This window comes from Lissotriton vulgaris, chromosome 6 (genome assembly GCF_964263255.1).
Source record: "Lissotriton vulgaris chromosome 6, aLisVul1.2, whole genome shotgun sequence".
NCBI classification, from domain to species: Eukaryota; Metazoa; Chordata; class Amphibia; order Caudata; family Salamandridae; genus Lissotriton; species Lissotriton vulgaris.
In genome coordinates, this window is record NC_141694.1 from 1,234,637,503 (window position 1) to 1,234,664,421 (window position 26,919).

General features: G+C 49.5%; 1 protein-coding gene across 1 annotated transcript in view; it reads right to left on the reverse strand.

The window, feature by feature from the left end:
• Positions 1-26,919, reverse strand: part of LOC147708676 (E3 ubiquitin ligase TRAF3IP2-like) — a 264,726-nt gene that overhangs the window by 14,137 nt on the left and 223,670 nt on the right. Inside the window, exons 7-8 of the mRNA XM_086927333.1 lie at positions 24,667-24,783; positions 10,361-10,435 (exon numbers count right to left, since the gene is read on the reverse strand). Coding sequence (XP_086783459.1) covers positions 10,361-10,435; positions 24,667-24,783 — 192 coding nt within the window. The remainder of the gene's footprint in view (positions 1-10,360; positions 10,436-24,666; positions 24,784-26,919) is intronic.

The window sequence follows — 26,919 nt, forward strand, 5'->3', positions numbered from 1 at the left end:
TGAATAACTTCTTCACGTAACACAGCCATCCAACTTTACCACTCTTATCTAGCCCGACCACATTATTCACAATCGAACGGTTTAACCCACATTTGTCAGTCGTCCAAATTCTGTGCCATAGCAGTACTGGGGCTGTCTTTATAATATCTTCCAGACATGATTCCCCAAGTTCTGCATGGCAGACATATGTGGAAACACTTTTTGGGACGGCTAGAAGGTATTTCATAAAAAAGTTTTCCTCCACCTGTAATGATGTTACAATTGCATGTCCCCACAAGCCTGCGCCATATGTCGCAATTGCTACACAGGTAGCTTTATACACTATTAACATTTCCCCAATAGGTTTCCTGTCAATTTTTTTTTAAGGCCATTATATATGTGCAGTACAATAACTTTCTAGTCTTAATTGTAGTGTTCCATAGACCCGTGTGACCGATTAAAACTCCTAAATAAGAAATAGTTGAAGTAAAATCAACTGGGGAAGAACTAATAAAAACTGTCTTTCTCTTATTATGTGCACCCAAGCCACAGGTCATGGTGAAAGTCTTTGAACAGTTTATCCTTAGGTCTAAACCAGTCATAAAATCTGCAAAGGAGGTAACTAGACTTTGCATGGCCAGCGGAGTTCTGGCCATCAAGACTGCGTCATCGGCATACAACAATGCTGGGACGGATCTTTCCCCCACCATCGGCATATCCTTGCACTCCTTCAGTAATGTTAGCTCCACACCATTAATATAGAGTGTGAAGAGAAATGGAGCCAAGACGTAGCCTTGTCGTTCTACCCTAGCGATACCAAAGGATTCTGTACATTCCCCATTTTTTCCATATCTAACTTTAGCGGATGCACCTAAATAAAGTTCCAGAAGGAAATTAATAATTGATGTATCTACCCCAGTTTTTCCATAACCAGCCAAAGTTTACTGTGTGAAACGCAGTCGAATGCAGAGGTTAAATCTATAAAAGTTAAAAACATTCGACCCTCCTTGGCTATTGTGTATTTTTCTATTAAAATATGTTCAAACACTGGTCAATGGTACTACGCCCTTTCCTAAAACCATATTGTAAATCGCTGATTATTATATTTGCATCAGCCCATGTTTGAAGCCTATTTAAAATTACCCGCCAAAAAACTTTGATGGTGGAGTCCAGAAGCGATATTGGGCGATAGCACTGGCAGCTAACTCTGTCCCCCTTTTTAAATATTGGAACTATCAGTGATTCACACCAGGAAGATAGAAGGCCATTTCGAAAGGTAGTGTTAAAAAGTTGGGTGAGGATCGGGGCCCAGAGATCTACGTTATTTTTATATAGATCCACCGGAACCCAGTCAGGGCCGGGTGCCTTGCCCCCCAGGCTTGCATTAATACTAGCATTCACCTCTGCTACAGAGATATCAGTTACCAAATTGTTCTTTAGATGGCAGTAATCTCCAATTATGTTTTCTTATGTTAAGCAATCTTCCTCTTGTCTCTCAGCAGAATATAGTTCTGAACAATGCTTCACCCCCTCTTTTTCAGTTATGGCTACTTCTATTTTAGCTGAAGTGTTATAATTCAAAAAAGGGGCATTAACAGCTTTCCAAAAAGCTGCAGCATCTTGGCTTAATGATGCTCCGCACAAAGTATCCCATGCTTCTTTTTTTAAAATATCTTTTCTCTTTTTCAGGGTCTGCTTACAGACATTTCTACAGTCCTTAATTAAGATTCTGTCTTTAACTGGGGCATTTAAAGCATGTTTAAGGTTTGAATAGGCCTTGGTACAGGCCGTGTCAAACCAGCTCTTTTGAGTTTTTTTAGCACCTTTTGTTTCAACCCATAGTAGTTTCTTAATTTGTGATGTAATTAATAAGATGTTTTTTTTATAATATCAGTAACTTCAGTATTCAGATCCGTGCAGGCATAAAACTGGGGCTCAGTACTCCTTACTAATTTTTGAAGAAAATCTTCCGGGACAATTTTTGTCCACTTTAAAGAGTAACCATTTTTCCTAGCCATAGAGATGTTATCTACTCGTGTTTTAGGCATATCCTTCCGCATAGTGGCCTAGGTCTGCCTTGAAGAACTAAACTAATGGGAAAGAATCATACCCCCATATCTGGCAGTCATGATTATATAATCAATTGTTGAATTTGCCCCTCTGCCACTAAAGGTGGGCAAAAATGGCATCTCAGGGCTGGCCAGTCTATTCACAAAACCCATGTCACACCCGAAGATGACTTCATTTAGGTGGTCCCCACACTTGGTGTGCTCAAAATGGCTCAGACTGGTATCTTTATCCAGCATGACACCACATGTTCCTCTCTCCCCTCTAACACATAAAGAACAATTAAAGTCTCCTGCCCATATAACACAGACCTCTCTAGATCTTGCTTCTAACATAGATTTTATATTGCCCCCTAAATATTTAAAAATGTTGACCACGCCCTCTCCCGGACATTGTTATAAAAATTTACCAAGACCACAGAAAACACGTTATCAATAACAATCCTGATAATATGATAATACATGTTGTTAAAAACAATTTCTACTTTGGTGCATAATAACATATTGGACACATAGGTGCATAAGCCCCCTTTAGCCCTACCATGGACAGAACTGATGGCTGGGGAGAAATAAGTTTTAAAACCGTTGACGTGGTCTGGGGTCGTAGTCCAGGTTTCTTGGAGACTAACAACATCATAATTCTTCACAAGGTTTACCCAATTTTCATTTTCCAATTTTGACCTTAAACCTGCGATGTTCCAACTCACGAATGACCATATTTCCCTGTTCGTTTGGCTAGCCAGCGTATCCCTGGTACACTTAAGCTCCAGATTTCATCTGAGATACTATCATTCAGTAAAACCTGCTAATTTCTCATAAGATCCCCAGAGCCTACCCCATCCCTTGCCTGGTACGCATTCACACCTAAGTTATCATAAACAGTCCTTAGGCCACAAGGTCTCGTAGGTATTGTGGGGTTAATAAAAGAAGTGGTTGTGGCAAGTCAATCGACATCCTCCAATCCCTGCAATATATCGTAACAATTAAATGTTGGTATATTTTAACTCGCCCCATTTCTATCCCCAAAGTCCCCTTGCTGCCATAAGTTTGATGTAGTCATGTTGGAATACATCGATGGGTAGAAATTAGTCAAATCCAGACTTTGGATCCCACCATTCATTCTATAATTATTCCACCCACAGATTTATCTTACAGCACGTCTATCTCTAAAATTGACTATTATACAGTCCCCAGGAAGGTCTTTCTGTTTGTGTCCAACCCAGCCCACTCTGCGAACATATAAGATTTCTGCTTGTAGGTGCCCTGGGAGGGGTCTATTGGTATTCAGCCAAAAAACTACCTTATTCTTGAGTTCTAAATAAGATTCCCATCTGTCATTTTTCAATTCCGGCACCCCCGTCAACACCACAGTATAGGGCATAGACTGTGGTGACAAGTCAATGTGTGGATATCTGGCCTTTACTGTATCTCTGCTGTTTTTTCCTTGATCCTTGTCAGTAATATCCATAGTCCACTCCCCCCTGCTGTATCCTTTACAGTCTCCCTCTCAGCCACCTTTCTTTTAGTATTTTTAGAAGCCTGTGCTCTGTTCCTTAAAGGAAAAGCACACTGACCTGGGCAGTTATCGCCCTCCGTCAGTAAAATAGCTGGCTTATGAGATGGCTTTGCAGCACTACTAACTGTAGTTAAGACTAGACCAGGGCTAAGTGTATCCACAGTTTTGGCATTAGCCTCAAGATGTTTCAGTAGATCCTAATTAGTTAAGGCCGTCTTTTCCAAATTCCCTATTTTGACTGTTAGAACTTTTATTCTTTCCAACAGAGGTAGAATTAAAGATTTCATCAGCTGCTCGAGATGAATCATAAAACCCACAGGGTTTGAGGATACTGTTTCCTGATGAACCTTGGACCTCTCCTCGCTATGATGTACCTCAGCAGTAGTTAAACGACCCTCGCACTTATCCCCTTTTTGTCCTGATGGAATAGATGCTGTTTTTCGATATATACACCTACCTTTACCTTTCCCCCTATGTTTATTTACAGGTTGTTCTTTCCTGCTATAGGTTTGTTTACTTTTAGCTTTTTGCCCTCTAGTTCTTGGAGGGAGAGTCTCAGTATTTGCCCTAGGTGTTAGATCAGGGTCAATAATGAAAGGGGCATCCACCCCTCCAAATCAACTGATTAATTATTAAGAGGGGGGGGGGCTCCTCACTTGTATGGGGGAGCTGCATAGTTGGTGTTAGTGAGAGTCTACTAACCGGATGGGAAGGTTCAAAGGGTGGATTTTGTTGTAGCGGGATGATACGGTTGCTCTTTGACCCTGGGAACTCTGCGTATGAGTCCATGAGCATAGAGTCGAAGGAATTTGCCAATGTTATAGATGTGTTTGCAGGTTGTAAGGGTAAACACATACCTGGGGTAGCGATAGACGTCTCTCGGTGCTCTCGATAGCTGTAACGACTACCCCTATCGTCTTCTGTAACATCCTATCTATCGCAGTCAAGCTTAGGAGGGGGGTGGTAGTGGCTATTTTCTGTCTGGTACTTGAGCGGGTATGCACAGGAGTATTTTTACCCATATTTTGGATGGCGGCTATAATCACGACAGAATCACGAGTGATTTGGGGTCAAAAACTGTGGGTAACAATAAACTGATGATTGGCCAAGGGAGGTGGCCCAGCCCAGCCTCAGCCATCCCCGGACGACCACAGACGGCCCGCCCTTTGCCCGCGACGCGGAGGGAGCGCCGGTGTTTTCAGCGCCTCCGGGCGCGGAAGTGGGCGTAGGTGGGCGGGGAACAACAAGCAGAGGATTCTGAGCTGCAGCGGGGGGGGGCCAACAGCCAGAGGTATCAGCGCACTTGCGGCGCGAAGCAGCAGCTGGGCAGATATTCTGGTGGCAACGAATTTTCAGACCATTTTAGCCAAAGAGTAGCACGCTTGGATGCACAACACGATCCACCGAGAGATGGTCCGTTTGTGCACCGCCCGTCCTTTCTTAGCGCCCACGTAACCAACAAAGAGTTGGTCATACACCCGGAACTGGCGTGTGCGATCCAAATAGAATAAAAAGCACACGTTTTGGGTCCAGACGGTGGAGCAGCTCTTCCTCCTTTGAGGGATGCGGAGGCGGAAAGAAGGTGGGCAAGGTGATAGACTGCCCGATGTGGAAGGCTGTGACTACCTTGGACAGGAAAGAGGGTTTTGTCCGCAACACAACCTTGTCCGGATGGACAGAAAGGAAAGGAGGTTTAGAGGATATAGCCTGGAGCTCACTCACTCTCCTGGCAGAGGTGATGGCAACCAGGAAAGCAGTCTTCAGAGTAAGAAGGCGGATAGGACAGTTGTGAAGTGGCTCAAAGGGAGGCACATCAGAAAAGTAAGAACTAGGTTCAAGTCCCACTGAGGCATCACAAAGGGAACAGGTGGAAATGTGTGTGTGATGCCTTTCAGGAATCGATTAACAACAGGGGACTTGAACAAAGATGGTTGATCAGGCAGCCTTAGGAAGGCTGAAAGGGCAGAAAAATAGCCCTTGATAGTGCCCAGAGCAGAGCCCTGCTGGGCAAGAGAAAGAAGGAAGAGAAGAACCTCAGAGAGAGGGGCAGAGAGAGGATCCACAGCCTTTGCTGTGCACCATGCCACAAATCTGTTCCACCTGCAGGCGTATACCGACTTAGTGGAGGGACGCCTGGCTACCAGAATGATGTTACAGACTTCAGAAGGCAAGTCAAATGGCCTCAGCTGTCGCCGCTCAATCTCCAAGCATGGAGGTGGAGACTGGACAGGTTCGGGTGGAGGGCCGTCCCCTTCTGCTGCGACAGAAGGTCCTTCTGAAGAGGCAGACGAATCGGGGGATCGACTGACATACTGAGTACCTCGGGATACCAGTACCTTCGTGCCCAGTCCGGAACCACAAGGATGACTTGTGCCCGGTCGCGCTTGATCTTCTTCAGCACTCTGGGCAGAAGTGGTATAGGCGGAAAGGCGTACAACAGACCGCAACTCCACTCGCGACGAAAAGCGTCTCCGAGCATGTGCCGCCTTGGAAATTCCAACGCGCAGAACTGATGACATTGCGCTTTCTCTTCGGTGGCGAATAGATCTAACCAAGGCTCTCCCCACTGCTGAAATAGGCCTTGCACCACGTCCGAGTTCAGACGCGATTCATGATCCATCATGCACCGGCGGCTGAGTTCATCCGCCCTGGCGTTCAGAGAACCTGCCAGGTGTTGAACCACCAGGGTCACACCCTGATGTTCCAGCCACTGCCAAAGGCGCAGAGCCCCATGGCAGAGGGTCCACGACCCCACCCCGCCTTGTTTGTTGCAGTACCACATGGCGGTGGAGTTGTCCTTGAACACCTGCACTACACTCCCCCGGACAGAGGGGAGAAATGCCTTGAGTGCTAGACGAATCGCCCGCAGCTCCAAAAGGTTGATATGGAGCCGGGACTCCGCCGGATACTAGAGGCCTCTGATCTCCGCCTCTCCCATGTGGCCTCCCCAGCCCTGGAGGGATGCGTCAGTCACAACTACGTGCTCCGGTTGGGGAAGGGAGAGGGATCTGCCGCTGACCCAATTGCGGTCCGTGAGCCACCACTACAGCTGTCTCGAAGTGCCCTCTGAGATCAGGACATGGTCGGACAGGTTGCCCTGATGCTGGGCCCACTGAAACCTCAGGTCCCACTGCAGAGCCCGCATCTGCCAACGGGCGTGATGCACCAGAAGGATGCAGGAAGCCATCAGCCCCAGAAGCCGCAGCGTCAACCTGACCGAGACACGGGATAAAAGCTGAAAGATCAGAATCAGCGCCTGTATATCCCGAACCCGCTGCCCGGGTGGCTAAACCGAAAACTGCGCCAAGTCGAGAACCGCTCCGATGAAAAGGAGCTTCTGAGAGGGGCACAGGTGTGACTTCGGCACATTGATGGAGAACCCCAGCTGGTGCAAGAGGTCTGCCGTTGTCTGGAGGTGGCTGACGACTGCCTGGGGCGAGCCCGCCTTCAACAACCAGTCGTCGAGGTAGGGGAAGACTGAAACCCCTAACCTGCGCAGATGAGCTGCGACCACCACCATCACTTTCGTGAACACCCGTGGGGCGCTGGTAAGGCCGAAGGGGAGCACGGTAAACTGAAAGTGCTCATGTCCTACCGTGAACCGCAGGTAGTGCCGGTGGGCCGGAAGGACGGGGATGTGGAAATAAGCGTCCTGCAAGTCCAACGCTACCATCCAGTCTCCTGGGTCCAGGGCAGCTAAGACCTGAGCCAGAGTCAGCATTTTGAACTTCTCCTTCCGGAGGAAGCCGTTGACGTTCCGTAGGTCCAAGATAGGGCGTAGGCCCCCTTTTCCCTTCTTGGGTACCAGAAAGTAGTGGGAGTAGCAACCACATCCTACTTCTGGCCCAGGAACACGCTCGATGGCACCCTTGGCCAAGAGGGCCGAAACTTCCTCCTACAGAAGCCGCAAATGATCCCCCGATACGCGGTGCTGTTGCGGTGGCATGGCTTGAGGGGTTGTCTCGAAGGGGAGGGAGTAGCCCCTTCGGACGATTTGCAGCACCCACCTGTCCGATGTGACAGTGCTCCAGTGGGAGTGGTGATGGTGAACCCTGCCCCCCACTGGCGTCACATGGGCCGAAAAGCACGGACTAGGAGGGTTTTGAGGCGGATGCCACGGGGGAGGGTGTGGACTGGCCTCGCCGTTGTCCCCGACCGCCTCCACGGCGATTTCCACGGCCGCCACCGCGCTGGATGTTAGTCTGCGGTGCATGGCAGGCAGCACGTGTGGGGGCGCCCCTTCCTTGGCCACGAAAGGAGCGAAAGGCACCCGTTTGCTGGCGCTGGGCCGAGAGGGCCAAGGACTTGGCCGTAGCCCTGGAGTCCTTAAAGCGCTCAAGCGCATGGTCTGCCTTGTCGCCAAAAAGGTGACGGCCATCAAACGGCATGTCCATCAGTGTATTCTGGACATCAGCCGAAAAGTTGGCGGACCTCAACCAGGCATGGCGACGAATCGCCACCGTCGTTGCCATCGCTCTGCCTAGTGAGTCGGTGGTATCCAGCCCACACTGGATAGAATATTTTGCTGCATCCCGGCCTACCACAAGGGCTTGGCCGAGTTTGGCCCGTACCTCCAACGGACACTCTGGCAGCAATTCCGCGACTATGTCCCACAGAGAGTGGGTGTAGCGGCCCAAGAGGCATGCGGTATTGGAAGACCGCAGTCCCAGACTAAGGGACGAGAATACCTTTTTGCCGTACTGCTCATACCTCTTGGATTCCCTGTCCAGTGGAGCCGACGGGAATGCAGTCTGGGAATTCGAAGCCTGGATGACCAGACTCTCGGGGGTGGGGTGGGTGGACAGGAAACATAGGTCGCTCGGGGCCAGGCGGTGGCGTCTGGCCACGTTCCTATCTACGGGCGAACCCGTAGCGGGCCTGGACCAAGTGCCCAAAAGAACGTCGGTCAAGGCCTCATTAAACGGCAGCAGAGGCTCGGTCGAGCTTGACTGCGGTTTAAGGACCTCAGTGAGGAGGTTAGTCCTCACGGCCACGACGGGGAGCTCAAGGCCCAAGGCCTTGGCCGACATCATCAACACCACACTGTAGGTTGCCCCCTCCTCCGTAGCCACGGTAGGAGGCGAGACAAAGCCAGTGTCTGGCGAGGTGTCCAGACCACTGGCATCCCCAAGTCCACCTGTCCAGTCCTGTTGAGACTGACAATCTCGGGTCAGAGGGTCCTCAGGCCCCTCCCAATTCTCCTCATCACCCATCCCCTGATAATCAGGGTTGTCAAACGATGGGGCCGGTTCATAGAAGGTAAACTCCCCAAGAGGCGTCGAAAGCGGCGCCGTTCTGACGCCGGAACCGGAGCGATGGAGGCATCGGGGACGGCGGCGCCCAAGGACGGCGCCGGAGGTGACACCTGAGGGACCGGTGCCGGTGAGGTCGTTAGGTCAACCGGCGACGACCCGGATCCCGAAGCGGATCCAGTGGGGCCCTGCGGCTTCATCCGACCAATGGTCAAAAGTTTTCTTCCTGGCAGATGGGCTCGTCCAGTTGACTCGCCTAATCCTTGGGAAGAGGAGTGAAGTTGCACATTTTGAGGTATTCACTCACTGCCGCCTGCCCGGTGTCTTCTATGGTGTACAAGGATTGATAAAACCGTTTAAATGTGTCTGCTATCTGACTATCTGCGTAGACCTCTTCCCCGCCGTCGTCTTTATCCTGGGTATCGCCTCTGCTAGTGTCCGAGCCCTCAACTGAAGAGCCAGGATCCTCCCACATTTGTCGCTGCTTAAGTAAAACTTATTTCCATTTTTTAAGTTTAAACTTAAAAACGATCAACACTGTCTACAAAACCGCTGCAAGATGGCCACCTGCTGCTGTGTTAAATTGTATTTGTTACTGCTAGCATATGCCTTCCATGTTTAAGCAGCAGCTTATTTTCTTTATGATACTATAATTCTTTTAATTGATCTTGCACATGTTGCTGTGTTTGGTGTGTGTGTGTGTTATTGTAGTTGTGTAAGTGAGTGCAAGCAAGAATGAGTTGGCTGGTGGATGAATGAATGCATGAGTGTGAGCATAAGTGACAGAGCGCAATAACTTATTGCTTAAATCAATTAATGCCTGAAGAGGCACTTGCATTTATTGGCATTGTGAATGCTTATTAACACTATTTGTCCTGCTTGTTTATAGATTTGTAGGTTGACACCCAGCACAATCTGGTTCAGGTATTTGTATTTTTAAAGGTATGATGGGCTCCGTTTGTGGTGTGTATTGTGGTAGTGCAAGTGCAATTATTACTATTGTTGACATAGCAAAGTTTACACTGGCTGCTAATGTCTTCACGGTTTGTGCCTCTGCAACCACACAATGTTCACAATGATAGAACTTGAAAAAATTGCATTCACTACAGTACTGCAGTACTGAATCAGAGAGAGAGAGACAGACAATTTGCCTAGAAGATTCAGGCCACACCTTCAGTTCCCTTGTATTACTGTTGCTGATATATGGCTGTTTGCCAGAGGTGTCAGGGGAAAAAAGTTATTTCAGAAATCATTATCCGTGTGACACCTACCTTAACATGACAAAGCTAAGGGACATTAAGGCACTTGACACCAAGCCAAATGTTAATTTTTTTTATATTAATACAATTATTTTTCTACATACTTTGAAGCTATATTTTGGAGATACAATTTTGTGGGAAGTGCGATTCAACCACCATGTTCCTGCTGCACTGAGGCATTTTATGCACTGGCTCGAACAGGATAACTAATTTGCAAACCTCGCCTTCAGTCTGAAAGGATATCAGGTACAAATGCTTACATACAAATAGAGCACATGAACAACTCACCTTGGTAGCGTTTGGCAACAGCACAGGAATAAATCTAAAGTTCATGCTTCCTTGATTTATGAATTCAATCTGCATCTAAAACCAGCAAAGAAACCGGGTTAGACCCTACAGTTATCACTATTCAATACAACATGGAGTGTTAAAGCTACTTTTCAAATAACAACCTGGACTCATAGGTGTATTGTCACCATGTGTATACAAGCAAGGCCCTTAAAACTGAAAACAAGTGGCTCTATTCCACCCGGAGTGGTAATTATGGGTAGACTTCAGCCATTCTAAGCAGGCTGGGATTACTGGCTATGCAAATTCCTCACCTGAGTGGAGATATCGGACCCCGATTGACCAGGTGATGATGTGCACCCAGTGAAACCAATGCAGGGGCTGAGGAGAGGAGTACAGCACAGCCCTTGCCTTACCCCTGCAGCACAAGAGAGAGGGGAGTTCAACAAGGAATTTGGGAGTGAGAAAACAATGTGCTTCCCGGTCAGCCCCAGGTACTTCCCTTCTCCCTCTCCTCACCAAGCAGCAAGGATGCACCAACCAATATATACAGAGCCCTATGCCAGAGACTTTGGCTGGGAGAGACATAGACCCCATCTGACTTCACCAGACTCCTCTACCCCAAGGAGGAACAGTAGAAGACCAGTACTAGAGTCCGGGGATGTGTGAACCCCCCTCCTAATGTGCAACAATGCTCCTACGGGCTTGCCCCAGCATGCTCTAACCCGCCAACCACCTAACTCCCACCCCTGAACCACCACCGGCCCTTCCGCTAACATCTTCACACCTGCTCTGAGTCAATGGAAAATGTCAGTGGATTTTTACCTGTAAACAGAGAAAAACATTCTGAAAATTACTTGGTATTGCTGGGCTAGTGTGTGTACTCCACAATCGGGGAACAAAACTTGGAATAGCCAAAATTTGTTGTGGTGATACTGGCAAGAATCAAAGATTCCTACCCATGATATACATGTACGAAATTACATCAAACTGGTAAGGTAATGAAGGTCTGTGGGTCCCCCAATGATTTACAAAAGCAAGCCTTTATAGAGCCAGTATATTGGCTTTTGTGGAGCGATCACACAGCACACACAGACACACAAACAAGTGTGCGCGTGCACACCCACACACACACTGTGGAGGTACAGTATGGGCATCCATACTGTAAGCTTCCCTCATATGCAGAGAAAAGGCACATAATTGTCAGAGCAGTGCAACCTTCCCTCCTACAGAGAACAGGACAATACCAACGGCAGCCGTATAAACACCACCCAGGTAAGGTTCATTTGCAGAAATACCCATACAGTGCAGGCAGCAGCAGTACGCGCTTCCCTGACATAATGAACACCTACACTACTACCAACAACAGTAGTGCAAGCTTTCTTCACACACAGAAGTACACTACTAAGAGTGGCAGTGCAAACTTCTACACCATGCTCAATAGGTACAACACTGGCCAGGGTTGTAGTAGGTCTAAATTAGAAGAAACCAATAAAGGCTCAGTCCAGGCAGCAGCATTGAGAAACACACACACACACACACATTTATCACACCAAAGGCAAGGGAGATTTTATCAAGCTGCATCATAGTCAACTAAAACTTACCAGACACTTTACAGGGGATTATTCTCATTATCATTCCTCTCCCTCCGAAGCACCACATGAAGCCCTCCCCAGCCCCATCCTTGCTACCTTCTCCTCGGAAAGATGTTTCCCATGATGTCTTCCACACCAAAAGCATTCTAAGCAATGAGGTACCTACCAGAAATCAAAACCCTGAACTACACTCGATTTGTCCTGTGCTGTTTTACAATGGACTCTTACACTCCCACTTCTGCTTCACATTTGCCTCCTACACTCTCGCCTCTTTTATCACTGTGAAGTTGAAAAAAGGCATCTTGAAAGGTAAAAAATACATTTACTACATTTGTAATGATGCACTTCATTGTCGAACCACTAGGACTGGCTTTCTACAGTGAAACATAGTATATGATACTTGTTCTTGAGATTGAAACACTTGCAGTCTTATACTCCTGTCATGACTAAAGGAGTGCAAATGGGCAAATGGGCAAATCGTTAAATACTCTAAATGCTGTGACCACCAAACACTTGGTTAATTTGGCTTAATGGCCTGAAAGAGGAAGTGTAGTGAGATAGCTGAAGTGAAATAATCTTAGAAGGGAGCATTGCAAATCGAAAGATTTACTGACCTCTATTTAATAAGATATTCCCTTTTTTTTAATAAAATGATCCATTAAGTAAAGAATATTTTTAAAAAAACAAAGCATATGGCATTTGAGCATCCGAGCATTTGATCCACTGTACTCGGTTTCAGGATGCACTGCGTCAACTGCTTGAAATAAATCAAGGACAATTTTGCATGTGGAGAGGTGTGCAGGGCTGGGTTGCTGTTAGTACTGGGCCCATGTGGTCTCAATGGTGAAGAAGCCACTACAGCGTCTTTGGGTTTGTTGGACTTGGCCCTTCTGGCAGGGTCACCCCTGAACTTTTTGCTTTTAATTGTGACTTGGTGCTAGTGATTTTTGGCTTCTGCGCACTTTACCACTGTGTCCCAGGGTAAAGTGCGTGCTTGTAGTGAGGTTGGCCTGCCCTCCCAAAGGAATGCATGGGGAATGTATGTGTCCCTGGTAGTTCCCGATGCAAGGGGAGTGCAGGGTCGAGTTTGGTATGTGCGGACTCGTGTGATTAAATGGTGCGCGATGGTGTGTGTGGCGTTATTGTACCTAGTCTGGAAGTGCCACTTCTAGAAGTTTAGGAAACAAAAAGGGTCTTGACTCCTAAACTCAGCAAGGCTGAGCCAATATAAACTATAACAAACAATACACTTGCCAGTGCTGAGAAACTTATTTTTCACAAACTATTGAAATGTATAGTATACATGACAATGACATGAATACTTGCTTTATGAATTGCAACTTTTTTCTTTTTCTTTTTTCTTGATACCTGTTATTTTAGTTCTACATCTTTTTTGATTTTGTGCATGGGAATACAAAACATTCTATGTACATTTATATACAAACATAAAATACAAATAAACAGACAATTAGGTATGTACAATGAGTCCTCAACTTACATACAACACATTCTTGGCCATCCATTCATACAACACATACAAACTGGTCCCAGTGTCAAAATAAACTTTTTTGTTCAACAAATGAATAGTCCGTTTTTTGACCTATCTGACATTCAATTGTAACAATTATGAGGAAAGCCAAAAAAGTCTTTCTACGAGTTCCTCAAGATTTTTCAGAATAATCAGGTAAATGACCCGGGACCTGGTTGGTCGACGCGTTTCGAGCCCTGTGACTGGCAGGGTTCTCCTCAGGACCAAACAATAACTACAAGGAAAAGGAAAACAATCATAACTATAATGTTCCAAGAGATCAACACCTTGTTCGCAATCTAACCACCATCAGCCTACCTCTAGCGTTGGGTCATAGCTCCAACAGGCAATTGTATTCCAAAATGCAAGAAGTGGGTTGGGGGGAGTGCTGGAACAAGTGGGAAAAACAAACGATAAGTGCACTGCATTTAGACACACACACTCGTCATGTTGTGATTCATTCGTGGGTGTGTGTGTATGCGCCTACCTGAGGTGAAAATGACAGTTGTCGGGGAACAATCTCCCGAGAATCTGGTTCTTTGGTGAAATGTCAATTTCTGGATCTGCAAAAAGCAATTGGCGTGGAAAACGCGTGTTAGCGTTTCATTGTGGAATTTAGGGAAGGACTTATGCACCCATGCGGTAAGGTTCTTACCGTTAGTAAAGCTTCGCGCTGGTTCTCAAATTGAACCGCCGTTCCTGCCGGGGAAGAGTCTCCCGTGAGTTCGGCTCTTAGATAAATGTCGTTCTGAATCTGCTGAAGGAATCGAGAGGGAAAGCGTGTGTTAACACTTGCCGTTCGGTGTTTCATTGTGAAATTTTGGGAAAGGACTCGTGGACCCGTCCGCTCCCCTTCTTACCGTTAGTCAAGCTCCGCGCTAGTTCTAGGAGTGGACCGCCGGTTGTGGTGTTCGCTCCTTCCCCTTCGGTCTGTTGCTACTGAGTGAGCACACTGCCTGTTCTTGGTTGTGGGAGTGGCTATAAGATGAAGGATTGTGGGGGATGTAGTCCCATTGATCTTAACTGGGGAGAGCGACCAATTTACGTAGTGGGTTTGTAAATTTCAGACATCTCGTTGAGTCCAGTTACTGCTGTGTCAAATTTCATTATTAGCATAGCTTCTCTCTGATTTAATCTTGCTTCGATGTTACCACCTCTCGGGTCGTTTTCAATTTTAGACATCACAGTCCACTTAAGCTTGGTTTTATCGTGTTTCATGGCTACCCAGTGATTGACTAGCGGTGCATTTTCAACTTCTCTACGTATTCTTGATTTATGTTGGGTAATACGTTGCCTGACTTCCTGGGTTGTTCTTCCTATGTATACCATAGGGCATGGACACATTACAGCGTACACGACGTTTCTTGTCTTACAATTGGTAAAAGTGTCATGTTTCCAATTGATGTTGTTGAAAGAGAAGACTGACTCTTCTATTGTTTCCTCGTAGCAGATGCATGTTCCACATTTGTGGTGTCCTGTAGTCGGTGGAAAACCGAATAGACTTCTTATGGTCGGGCCTCTCTCCATAGGCAAAGCGGCTCTGACAATGTGGTTGGCCACACTTTTTTCTTTTTTGTGCGCGAATAAGGGTGGTGTTTTAAAGTCCTCATGTAAATCTTTTACTAAATGCCAGTTGGATGTAATCAATTTCTTCAATTGGTTTGTAGCCGGGCAGAACGTAGATACACAGACTACTCGTTTCTGTTCCACTTTAGGCTTTTTTTGCAAAAGGGATTCACGCGGCGTCCACCAGGTCCTTTTCAATGAGTTTTTTAATAGTTTGTTGGGATATCCTCGTTGGTGAAGCCTTTCTTTGAGTTGGTTGGCATGTTCAAAGTAGTCCTCTTTACGTGAACAATTCCTACGCACCCTGAGGAATTGGCCAAAGGGTAGATTTTGTCTAAGGCTGCGTGGGTGGTTACTTGAATACAGCAATGCCTTATTTCTGTCTGTCGCTTTTCGAAAAAGGGTGGTTGCATGTGTTGTATGAATGGATGGCCAAGAATGTGTTGTATGTAAGTTGAGGACTCATTGTACATACCTAATTGTCTGTTTATTTGTATTTTATGTTTGTATATAAATGCACTTCTAGAAGTTGGCATGTCTGTGTAATTTAAGTGAATTGGCTGTCTGGCTTGTGATTGGCTGGAGCTGGCTGGTGAGCCTGGCTCCAGGAGTCAGGATGGGTCGGCCCCGGTGGTGAGTGCAGATACCTGCATGATTGATGTGAGGGAGGAGTGCACCTGGGACCTGAATAGGGCTGGGCTTTCCCCACACAATCCTGGCTCCGCCCCCTGTGGTGCGACTAATGACCCTAGCCTGGCCAGTGATTGACAAGAGGGGCTGAGCACAACAGAGTGCTCCAAACCCAGTTGCATCTGGTTTTTCCCTAACCCTGCACTAACAGACAAAGGAAATGTGTATATAAAAAGGGGCTGTGACCCCCATGAAAGTGCTCTGGCTGATCCTAACCTTGAGGGGGGCCTGCTGCTGCTGGGCGCCAGGAGGACTGCCACTGGGGACTGCCTCCCTGCCTGGAGGGCTCTGTGAGCTGGCCCCTGGGCCCAGCATTTGCCCTCCCCCACCTCCTACCAAGACTTTTTGCTAGACCTTGCCTGGATTTGAGGCTGTGGTGGCTAAAGCACCTGGGAAGCGCTGTGTGTCTCCCTTTCAGGAAGCGCTGTTGTTTTCCTCTGAAGCCCGGAGCTGCCGTACCCTTTCTCGAGGGATTCCCCAGCGTGTGGATCCCCCCTATGCTAATTCGCGGCACGGGTGGCACCCTGTTTGTTTGCCATACTTCTTAACCCCGCGGGTGCCACCCCACTTATTGCCGTACTTTCTTAACCCCTGCGGGTGCCACCCCGTGATCTTGCCGAGTTCTTGTTGCCCCCCCTGGCAGGTGCCCACCCCGCCGAAGGACTTTATATTTAATTATTGCCCGGAGCTTACCCCGGATTGCTGCAGTGAGGTGCTCTTCCCCCCGCCGGGCGCCGCGCAGCCTGCGACGACCCGGAAGTGCCCCCGTTAGAGACCCGGAAGTGCAGGCGAGCCAAAGGGACAGGAAGCAGACGGGAGCTCACCCTGCGCTCCTGTACCCGGAAGAAGATTGCCCGCCGCCTAACCGCTTGGAGCCTTAGAGGCTTGAAAGAGAAGCTGCCGCCCCAGCCGCCGCAGCCTTCATCTCCGCCGCCCCAGCCGTCGCAGCCTCCGTCCCTGCCGTGCCGCCGTCAGCAGAAGGAGCCGGAGAAGCCGGTGAGTAAAGGGCCGGGAGGGAGCTCTGAAGGGGGCTCGTAGTGCCGAGAGGAGGCACAGTTGTATTTAAAGCCCACGAGGCTCAGGGGGCATTGGGCCACTTCGAGTCCCCCGAGCGGGACTCCAACGAAGGGAAGATTTTGTTTAGAGCCCAGGAGGGCTCCGGGCGCATAGTTTGTTTCCGAGTCCCCAGAGGGGGGACTCCAACGGAATTGTGCCACATTTCTTTCGAGCCTGCGGTCTCCAAACGTCTCGGGGGCATTCTTGTCTAGAGCCCACGGAGCCCCACTAACGACAGGGGCCTCTTGTTATTCCGAGCCCGAGAGGCTCCAGCGTGAGGGGCAACAGTGTAATCAGAGCCTGAGAGGCTCCATGGGGGCATTTTGTGTCTTGAGCCCCAAGGCTCCCCCATGTTCATGGGCCCTATTGTTTGTTCAGAGCCCCCACAGGAGAGCCAGGAGGCACGCTGGTGCCAGGCTCAGTCCTCCAGCTGCCCAGCCCTTAGTGGGCAGCTGCTACGTTTAGGCCCTTGCACTTTCTTCCTTGGCTCCCCACGCAGCCTGCCCTGACTTTGTGGACTTTTTGGCCTCTGAGAGGCCAGTTGGCCTGGGGGACAGTTCTGGTGTTGTGCCCTTGCGTGGGGTACGTGTCTTTGGCCCTATGTGATCTTTGCGCAATTTGTGATTACCTGCCTAATGTGTAATGCCTTCTTACCTACACCTCTGAATGTTTCTTCATGCATCATGTGTCTTACCTACACCGCTGAATGTGTTTTTATGCATCATGTACAAAGCTGCTTGCCTATACCTCTGAATGTGTTTTTATGCATCATGTGCCAAGCTGCTTGCCTATACCTCTGAATGTGTTTTCATGCATCATGTGTAAAGCTTCTTGACTATACCTCTGAATGTCTGTTTATGCTTAGGAGATTGTTTTACCTAGGATAGTTATACCAGTGAGTTCATGGTTTCCTGCGTGATATTTTCCTAAGGTGGGTAGGGTTGCGTAGGTGGTAATTGCCCTTTACCAGTGGTTACTGGTTGTGTGCTACATTTGCTATTTGGTGCTACAGTTATTATATGTTCTATGTGCTAAGCGTTAATTCTACAAAGCGCTAATTCTACTAAGTGCTAGTTCTAAAAGTGCTCATTCCTGATAGTGGTCCATGTGGCCCTGTCCCATGTACATAATCCCCTGTGAATTCTGCCCGTGCCTATGGCACATTGTAAAGTGTGTGTTTATTATCTAACGTGTTTGGTATAATACAAAGGCTATTTTTATATATAACCTTGTGTGGAGTTTCCTTTGTGGTGGGCCTTGGGTGTTGTTGCTGGGTGTGCGCGCAAACGCTTTACACATCGCCTCTGAGATAAGCCTGACTGCTCGTGCCAAGCTACCAAGGGGGTGAGCAGGGGTGGTTTCTGCCTGGCTTTGGCGCAAGTCTTAGCCAACCGGAAATCGCCATTTCTAACATTGGTGGCAGCGGTGGGATATTGGACTTGCGTTTGCGCTGTACCGCAGCGGCAACTGGCTGCACCACAAAACTCTGCATTTTAGATAATCACATTTTGGGATTATTGTTTTTTGAAGTTCCCTTATTTCTTCTCCTAAGAGTATCATTTTTTAGATTGTGTACTCTTGCTTCAGCTCAGACTGTTAAGTCCCCTGTGTTGCACGTGTCCCTGAGCGTCCTGCCAAGATGGAGTCTGCTTTTAATTTCTGTGGTCTGTTTAGATACAGTGTGCATGAGTTGGTAGAGTTCTGTGAAGAAAGAGATATAGCAGTGAATGGGTCAAACACCCCGTCCAAACTGAGGGACAACCTGATCCTGTGGCAGAAGGATGAATAGGAACTTGGGAGCAGTGAGGAAGATAGGGCCCGGGCCGCATGCCATGAGGGTGGTGGGTCTTTGGGGAGCCCTGAAGAATCTGAAGAGGAGGAAGAGGATGACAGTACATGGACGCCAGTAGATAGTGAAGACCCCATAGATAGGAGTCCCTTGCTGGGGTCCAGTGTAGGGGGCAGCGCCCCATCCCTTTCCCTGTCCCCAGAGGAGTATGTAGATAGGAGGGAAGAAAGGGAGCACCAGCTGGCTTTGGAGAAGCTCAGGTTAGAGCATGCCAGGGAGATAGCGCAGCTGGGTGTTAAGAAGCAACAGCTAGAGACTGAGAGGGTCTTAGCGCAGGAGAGGATAGAGGAGGCTGAGAGGGCCTTCGCCAGAGATAAATCCGCTCTGGAGGGTAGACTATCCCCTGCGCGCAGTTATAGTTTTCTGGATTCCCAGGGAGGGTTGAGTCCAGTGGTGGCAGCGATATAGACTTCAGTGCAGGAAGTTCCATTCCCAGAGTATGGAACCTGTTTCCCAAGAAGAGGAGTATAGGTTGAAATTCAGGGGCAGTAAAAAACTGTCTCACCAGTCTTGGGAGGACTTCACAGAGGAATGTCAGGTGGCACTGATTGAGTGGTTAGAGGTTCCCACGGGACCTGATTTTAACAAACTATTTGATATTGTTCTCAAAGAGCAGGTGCTCAGTCGTTGTTGGCCGGAGTTGCGGCAACACCTGTTGAGGTTGAAGGACTGGGATCCTTGGGAGCTTGCAAAGGAAGCATACCTCTGGGAAAGTGCTAGAGGTTCTGAAGAGTCACTGGTGAGTGATTCCAAAAGTAGTGGTTCAGGTATCTTCCAGCCCAGCGTGGTAGAAGAGGTTCAGAGTAGCCCAGCTAGGTTCCAGTTTAGCGAGGGGGGTGTAGAGGATTACTACCTGTCTCAGTGAAGCAGGAGTGAGTGTGTGGCCGAGAGTCCCCAGATGCCTGAAGCCCTATCTCAGAACCTGGGTGGTTTCTTTAGGGAACACCAGGTTGGGGACCTAAGCTGTCCTGTTAGTCCATTTGAGGAGGATCTCCTAGTGTATTGAGGACCTGGAGCGTCTGTAAATAGAGCTCCAGTGGTTCTAGTGTCCGGCAGTGTCACTCCAGTTGGGAGTGCACAGGAGTCTGAAGTGAGGAGTGATTGGGGGATGAGTTCCCCAATGGAAGAACCAGTGGACCAGGGAATAGCCAGTTGGTCTAGATTCCTTTGGGGGGACCCGGTGATACCACTTCTGTTCTGGGGTCTTCACACACTGTCCGATGGTCAGGGGACGGGAGATGTGCGCCGCACAGACAGTCACACAACATATGAGTCATGTGTTAGCCTTAGGAGGATGGTGTGTAAGTCCCCAGAATTCCTGGAGTGCCGGGCAAATATTCCACCAAAGTTTTTAGACCAGAGGTTGGGAGGCCAGGTTCAGGATCCACCTGACCTGAAGGGTAGGACGTCTGTAACCAGCGTCCTGACCGGTTCATCTTCCAGGGGTACCACTCCAGTTGGGAGGGTGCAGAACTCTGGAAGGGGGTGCAGAGGGTAGGCGAGCCCGCCTCTGACCCCGGTGCAACCTGAGGGGTTAAACCCTAGGTTGGGAGAATGGTGTTCTAAGGGTACTCCTCGCAGGAGGAGGAGGAACCCTAGAAGGAGAGGTAGGGGGAGGAGAGCCTCCCCTGTGACTCCTGGTCCGCCTGAGGGTGTAAACCCTAGGCTGGAGAACCAGTGGCAGTCTAGCCCTGTCCTGCAGATAGGAAGAGTGGAGAATGGCTACTATGTACCTGGGGTTACTACCCCCCACTCTGTGAATAGGCAAGGACCAGTGGCACCTGGGTGGCCTAGGGCCTGGTCTTGGCCGCGGACAGCTTGGGAGTACCAGTGGGGTAGCCCAGGTGTTCCAGACAGTGTTTTTAGAAGGAACCCCATGGGTTCATCGTGGCGTAGAACAGGAGGGTGTCCCTGCAGTTGCGGGCCCGTGTCCGTGTTCTATCGCCCCAAGCAGGGAAGCCCATTACGGTGGTGATTGGTCTACCCTGCGTTTTGGCTGGAAGGGGGTTGTGTTGGACTTGGCCCTTCTGGCAGGTTCACCCCTGAACTTTTTGCTTTTAATTGTGACTTGGTGCTAGTGATTTTTGGCTTCTGCGAACTTTACCACTGTGTACCAGGGTAAAGTACGTGCGTGGAGTGAGGTTGGCCTGCCCTCCCATAGGAATGCATGGGGAATGTATGTGTCCCTGGTAGTTCCTGATGCGTGGGGAGTGCAGGGTCGAGTTGGGTATGTGCGGACTCGTGTGATTAAATGCTGCGCGATGGTGTGTGCGGCGTTATTGTACCTAGTGTGGAAGTGCCACTTCTAGAAGTTGGCATGTGTGTGCAATTTATGTGAATTGGCTGTCTGGCTTGTGATTGGCTGGAACTTGCTGGTGAGCCTGACTCCAGGAGTCAGGATGGGTCTGCCCCGGTGGTGAGTGGAGATATCTGCATGATTGATGTGAGGGAGGAGTGCACCAGGGACCTGAATAGGGCTGGGCTTTCCCCACACAATGCTGGCTCCGCCCCCTGTGGTGCGACTGATGACCCTAGCCTGGCCAGTGAATGAGAAGAGGGGCTGAGCACAACAGAGTGCTCCAAAACCAGTTGCATCTGGTTTTTCCCTAATCCTGCATTAACAGACAAAGGAAATGTGTATATAAAAAGGGGCTGTGACCCCATGAAAGTGCTCTTGCTGATCTTAACCTTGAGGGGGGCCTGCTGCTGCTGGGCGCCAGGAGGACCGCCACTGGGGACTGCCTCCCTGCCTGGAGGGCCCTGTGAGCTGGCCCCTGGGCCCAGCCTTTGCCCGCCCCCACCTCCTACCAAGACTTTTTGCTGGACATTGCCTGGATTTGAGGCTGTGGTGGCTAAAGCGCCTGGGAAGCGCTGTGTGTCTCCCTTCCAGGAAGCGCTGTTGTTTTCCTCTGCAGCCCGGAACTGCCGTCCCCTTTCTCGAGGGATTCCCCGGCATGGGGATCCCCCCTTTGCTAATTTGTGGCAAGGGTGCCACCCCGTTTGATTGCCATCCTTTTTAACCCCTGCGGGTGTCACCCCGCGATCTTGCCGAGTCCTTGTTGCCCCCGCTGGCAGGTGCCCACCCCGCCACAGACTTTATATTTAATTATTGCCGGGTGCTTACCCCGGATTGCTGCAGTGAGGTGCTCTTCCCACCGCCGGGCCGCCGCGCTGCCTGGGACGACCCGGAAGTGCCCCCGCTAGAGACCCGGAAGTGCAGGCGAGCCAAAGGGACAGGTAGCGGACGGGAGCCCACACCGTGCTCCTGTCCCCGGAAGAAGATTGCCCACCGCCTAACCGCCTAACCGCTTGGAGCCTCGGAGCCTCCAAAGAGAAGCTGCCACCCAGATGCCGCAGCCTCCGTATCTGCCGCCCCAGTTGTCGCAGCCTCCGTCTCCGCCACCCCGCCGTCAGCAGAAGGAGCCGGAGAAGGTGGTGAGTGACGGGCCGGGAGGGAGCTCTGAAGGGGGCTCGTAGTGCCGAGAGGAGGCACAGTTGTATTTTAAATCCACGAGGCTCAGGGGCCATTTGGCCACTTCGAGTCCCCCGAGCGGGACTCTAACGAAGGGGACGTTTTGTTTAGAGCCTAGGAGGGCTTCGGGGGCATAGTTTGTTTCCGAGTCCCCAGAGGGGGGACTCCAATGGAATTGGGCCACATTTCTTTCGAGCCTGCGGGCTCAAAACGTCTCGGTGGCATTGTTGTCTAGAGCCCACGGGGCCCCACTAACGACAGGGGCCTCTTGTTATTTCGAGCCCGAGAGGCTTCAACGTGAGGGGCAACAGTGTAATTAGAGCCTGAGAGGCTCCTGGGGGCATTTTGTGTCTTGAGCCCTGAGGCTCTCCCATGTTCTTGGGCCCTATTGTTTGTTCAGAGCCCCCACAGGAGAGCCAGGAGGCAACCTGCTGCCAGGCTCAGTCCTCCAGCTGCCCAGCACTTAGTGGGCAGCTGATTCGTTTAGGCCCTTGCACCTTCTTCCTTGGCTGCCCACGCAGCCTGCCCAGACTTTGTGGACACAGGGCGAGAGGCCAGTTGGCCTGGGGGACAGTTCTGGTGTTGTGCCCTTGCGTGGGGTACGTGTCTTTGGCCCTATGTGATCTTTGCACAATTTGTGATTACCTGCCTAATGTGTAATGCCTTCTTACCTACACATCTGAATGTTTATTCATGCATCATGTGTCTTACCTACACCGCTAAATGTGGTTTTATGCATCATATACAAAGCTGCTTGCCTATACCTCTGAATGTGATATTTTGCATCATGTGCCAAGCTGCTTGCCTATACCTCTGAATGTGTTTTAATGCATCATGTGTAAAGCTTCTTGACTATACCTCTGAATGTCTGTTTATGCTTAGGAGGTTGTTTTCCCTAGGATAGTTATACTAGTGAGTTCATGGTTCCCTGTGTGATATTTTCCTAAGGTGGTTAGGGTTGCGTAGGTGGTACTTACTTTTACCAGTGGTTACTGGTTGTGTGCTACATTTGCTATTTGGTGCTACAGTTATTATGTGTTCTATGTGCTAAGCGTTAATTCTACAAAGTGCTAATTCTACAAAGTGCTAGTTCTAAAAGTGCTTAATTCTGACAATGGTCCATGTGGCCCTGTCCCATGTACATAATCCCCTGTAAATTCTGCCCGTGCCTTTGGCACATTGTAAAGTGTGTGTTTATTATCTAATGTGTTTGGTATAATACAAAGGCTATTTTTATATATAACCTTGTGTGGAGTTTCCTTTGTGGTGGGCCTTGGGTGTTGTTGCTGGGTGCACGCGCAAATGCTTTACATATTGCCTCTGAGATAAGCCTGACTGCTCGTGCCAAGCTACCAAGGGGGTGAGCAAGGGTTATCTTGGCCGGTGACTTCCTTGCCCTGACTTAGAATGGTGGTTTCTGCCTGGCTTTGGAGCAAGCCTTAGCCAACCGGAAATCGCCATTTCTAACAGGGTTCAACATGTGTCCACAGCGTCTACAAGCCTTACTCCTTTGCTTCCTTATGCTCTTTCTTTCCGTGCAGGACGTTAACATATTCAGGGATGGACAAGTAACAAAACTCAATAGCCAAAGCCTAGTATAAACAGGCTCGGCAAAGCCAAGAAGTCTGGCCTTGGGGGGCATGCAAGGATTGGTTTTTTTTGCAACCCTCTACAATGCAGATTGAAAGTAAAATGATGTCGCCAAAGGTGGCATATACTTTCGAAGGGAAAAAAACCTACTAAAGGAACCACTACAGAGCTTGGCTGCCAGCTCTGGCACTGAAGCACACTAATTTTTAGGTGGATGTGCACATGTGATCAGGCTAAATGACGCAACTCAAAATGCAATACAGCCAATCACTGAAGCGTGCTGAGTCCCTGGCCCATGCTGAATGCTGTTGTGGGCGGAAGGAAAATGTGAATGCCTCTTGAACAGACCAATGGATGAAGAGGGCTCACTCAAAATGCCTCTATGTACGTATTTTTTTTTTACGACTTTTTTGATTGCACAAGTAAGGCAAAACTACTAATTCTGCAGCTAGGCCACACAAAAAACACAATTGCTTTTTTGTGGCTTTGCAATCTGGCTGGGTCAAAGCTGCATATAAAGCATCCACCGGCTCACAGCCTGGCCCATCAGCTCATTCTCTCTTAGCACTGTTCCCTTTATTCTGCTTTCTGTGGCTTCCAACGGCATACCAGTATAGCTGAAGGCGCAGTATGCTGCAATGTCAAAGTGATGGCAGAACCAGCATCCTCCTCTTTCATATACAAAAGAGTAAGCTTTCAAATAGAGGGTTTTAGATTAACTTTACCATTCCTGAGGCACAAATGCTTGAAATGGGGGGCTGACACAGATAAAAAGTGATACACATGTAGCTACCACAGTAAATGGATTTACTACCAGTCCAACCACCTCACCACAGACCATTCACCTTTTTATCTGCCATTCAATAGACCAAAAAGACAAGGCAGTCGCAATGCTTCTATTTCTTGGTCAGAAGACCTTGCTGTTCTTTATTTTCTTTCAAGAAGAATCTGCCCACTTACCATCCTGTGAATGTACTTTGTATGCAAACCATGTTCATCTTTTAGCAGCATGGCGTCTTCACCTTCAACATCCTGTTTATATTTCGGACTAATAGCAATGATTATCATCACAGCTTTCTGTAAAAAGCAGAGAAATAAACATATATGAAAACCTAGAAACGTTTTCTTAGTTTGGTAATGAAAAGTGTACACACATTTATAAAAACAAAAACATTCTAGCATTTTGGTTTGTGCTGACATTAAGGGGAGACATGAAAAACCAAACTATCAAAGACTATGGATAATACTGGGTCTATAGTGGCAAAACGGAATATAGCCAGACGGTGGGGGCCTTCGGTGGCTCCAGAGGTAACGGAATGGAAAATGACAGGGGCTGGTGCATGAAAACCGAGGGTGGTCTATGAGGGAAGAGGCTGCTCCAAAAAATGCGAGAAAATATGGTCTGCATGGGGGTCCTTTCGGGGGCTTTAAATTAGGCCAGCACCACTGACACCTACATAAGGAAGTACTCCAGTTTTCATGACTCCAAATGTTCAAGTGGGGACAAATTGTTATTGTACCGTTTACTAAAACTTAATAAAAATAATTTTTTTAAACATTCCAGTGTAAGGATCAGCATGAAAAAAGAATATAGATTGACTATGCAATGATTAGCCTTTTCATGTCATGGGAAGCAAAGTGATGGATAGGTGAAAAGAGTGAGGCAGGGGCTATGGGTATAATAAGAGTGATTTGAACAGGTGGTTGAAGCTGGGGCGCTCCAGCACTGAGTTTTGGGGACCAGGACATATTTTTCACCACCACACTTTGATCCAGAGTAAGAGAAAGAAAGGCATAAAAAGGAGTAAAAAGGGGCGTGGTCTTGCTGGGCATACAGTGAGACGTACACTGGGGGAGCTCCGGCCACATGCTGCTTTTTAAAGTTTTTCCAGAGGAGCTGGGGACCCGTCAGCGCCGCTACACTGGGCGCATCGGTAGCAGAGAGTGAGAGGCACCTGTGGATGGGAGGAGAGCGGCTGGGACGCAGCAGAAGCGGCGGAGCAGCCTCTGCACCCTAGCCTTCCGACCCGGACTGAGACGGCCGCCATCTTGAGGCGCTCGCCCGTGGGCCTTGGTAGCTGAGGGGGCTGACCTGGGGTCCTCCGGATCCATTGAGTGTTGTGAAGCCCTAGGAACAGCTGCAGAGTGTCTGGGGCGCCTCCGGGGCAGTGGACGTCACTCGGGACCCGGCTGGTGCAGGAGTATGGACGTCTGGCCCTCCCAGATCAGACCCGGGCCGCCATTTTGGCTGCTGAACCCTTGAAGCCATCCGGCCCTGTGCACTGTTCCCCGCCTCTCTCCCAGACTGGTGGCTTGATCACCGGAGCGGCTGTGGCACCCGGCTTTGGGCAGGAGACGACCGGGATTGTCCCGGCGGAGAGAGCAAGACCCCTGCCTTTTGGTACTCAAGACTAGAGGCGGCCACCATCTTGTCTGTGGCGGTCCTGGGCTGCGCAGTGCTGCAGGCAGTGGATTCGGACTGCGGACTGCGGGCCCTCAAGGAAGTGGAGGACCCTGTGTCGGGTTCCCTGCGTTGCCCCCGCAGCTGACTTGACGAGCATCAAGGCGTTTTGAACTGCTGTGGCTGTCGACCTGGGCCTCCCCCTTCCCCCTGGAACTGGCGTGAGGCAGGGAGCGATGGACATGGGCCCCTGTGGCAATGGCCCCATCACATGCCGGTTGGCTGGGCGGCGGGACGAAGCTGGTGCAAGTGGGCTCCTAGAGGAGTAACCGGCGCTCTGGCGGCGATTTGGCCTGGAGATGGCGACTCCCAGGTCAGGTGGGCCTACGAACTGGTGCGGGCCTCTGCCCTTCCCTGCCTGACTCGCGCTGCCCCCACACTGGCCCCCGGCAGCATTGAAGCACAACGCAGGTGAGGTGTAGGGGGTGGGGACGCTCCTCGCCGCATCGCGTTTCCACATCTCCCCCCTGGGCCCCTGCGCCTCGCTGACCACATGCAGTCCCGTTGCGCCGATCCTGTTTGGGACCTACTTCAGCGGATTGCCCCGTGAGCTGTGGTGGGCACGACAGGCCATGCCGGCTGACTTCTCGGCTTGGACATTGAGAAACCTGTGCAGCACGCCTGAGCACCACCTCCAAAGTGTGACATAAATCTCCTAGACACAGCTGGTGACTGGCGGCCTGTATGCACGCAGAACGTGGCTCTTGGGTTTCGCCCTCCCGGTCCTCCAGGCCCGGCGGACTTGGGGCTGG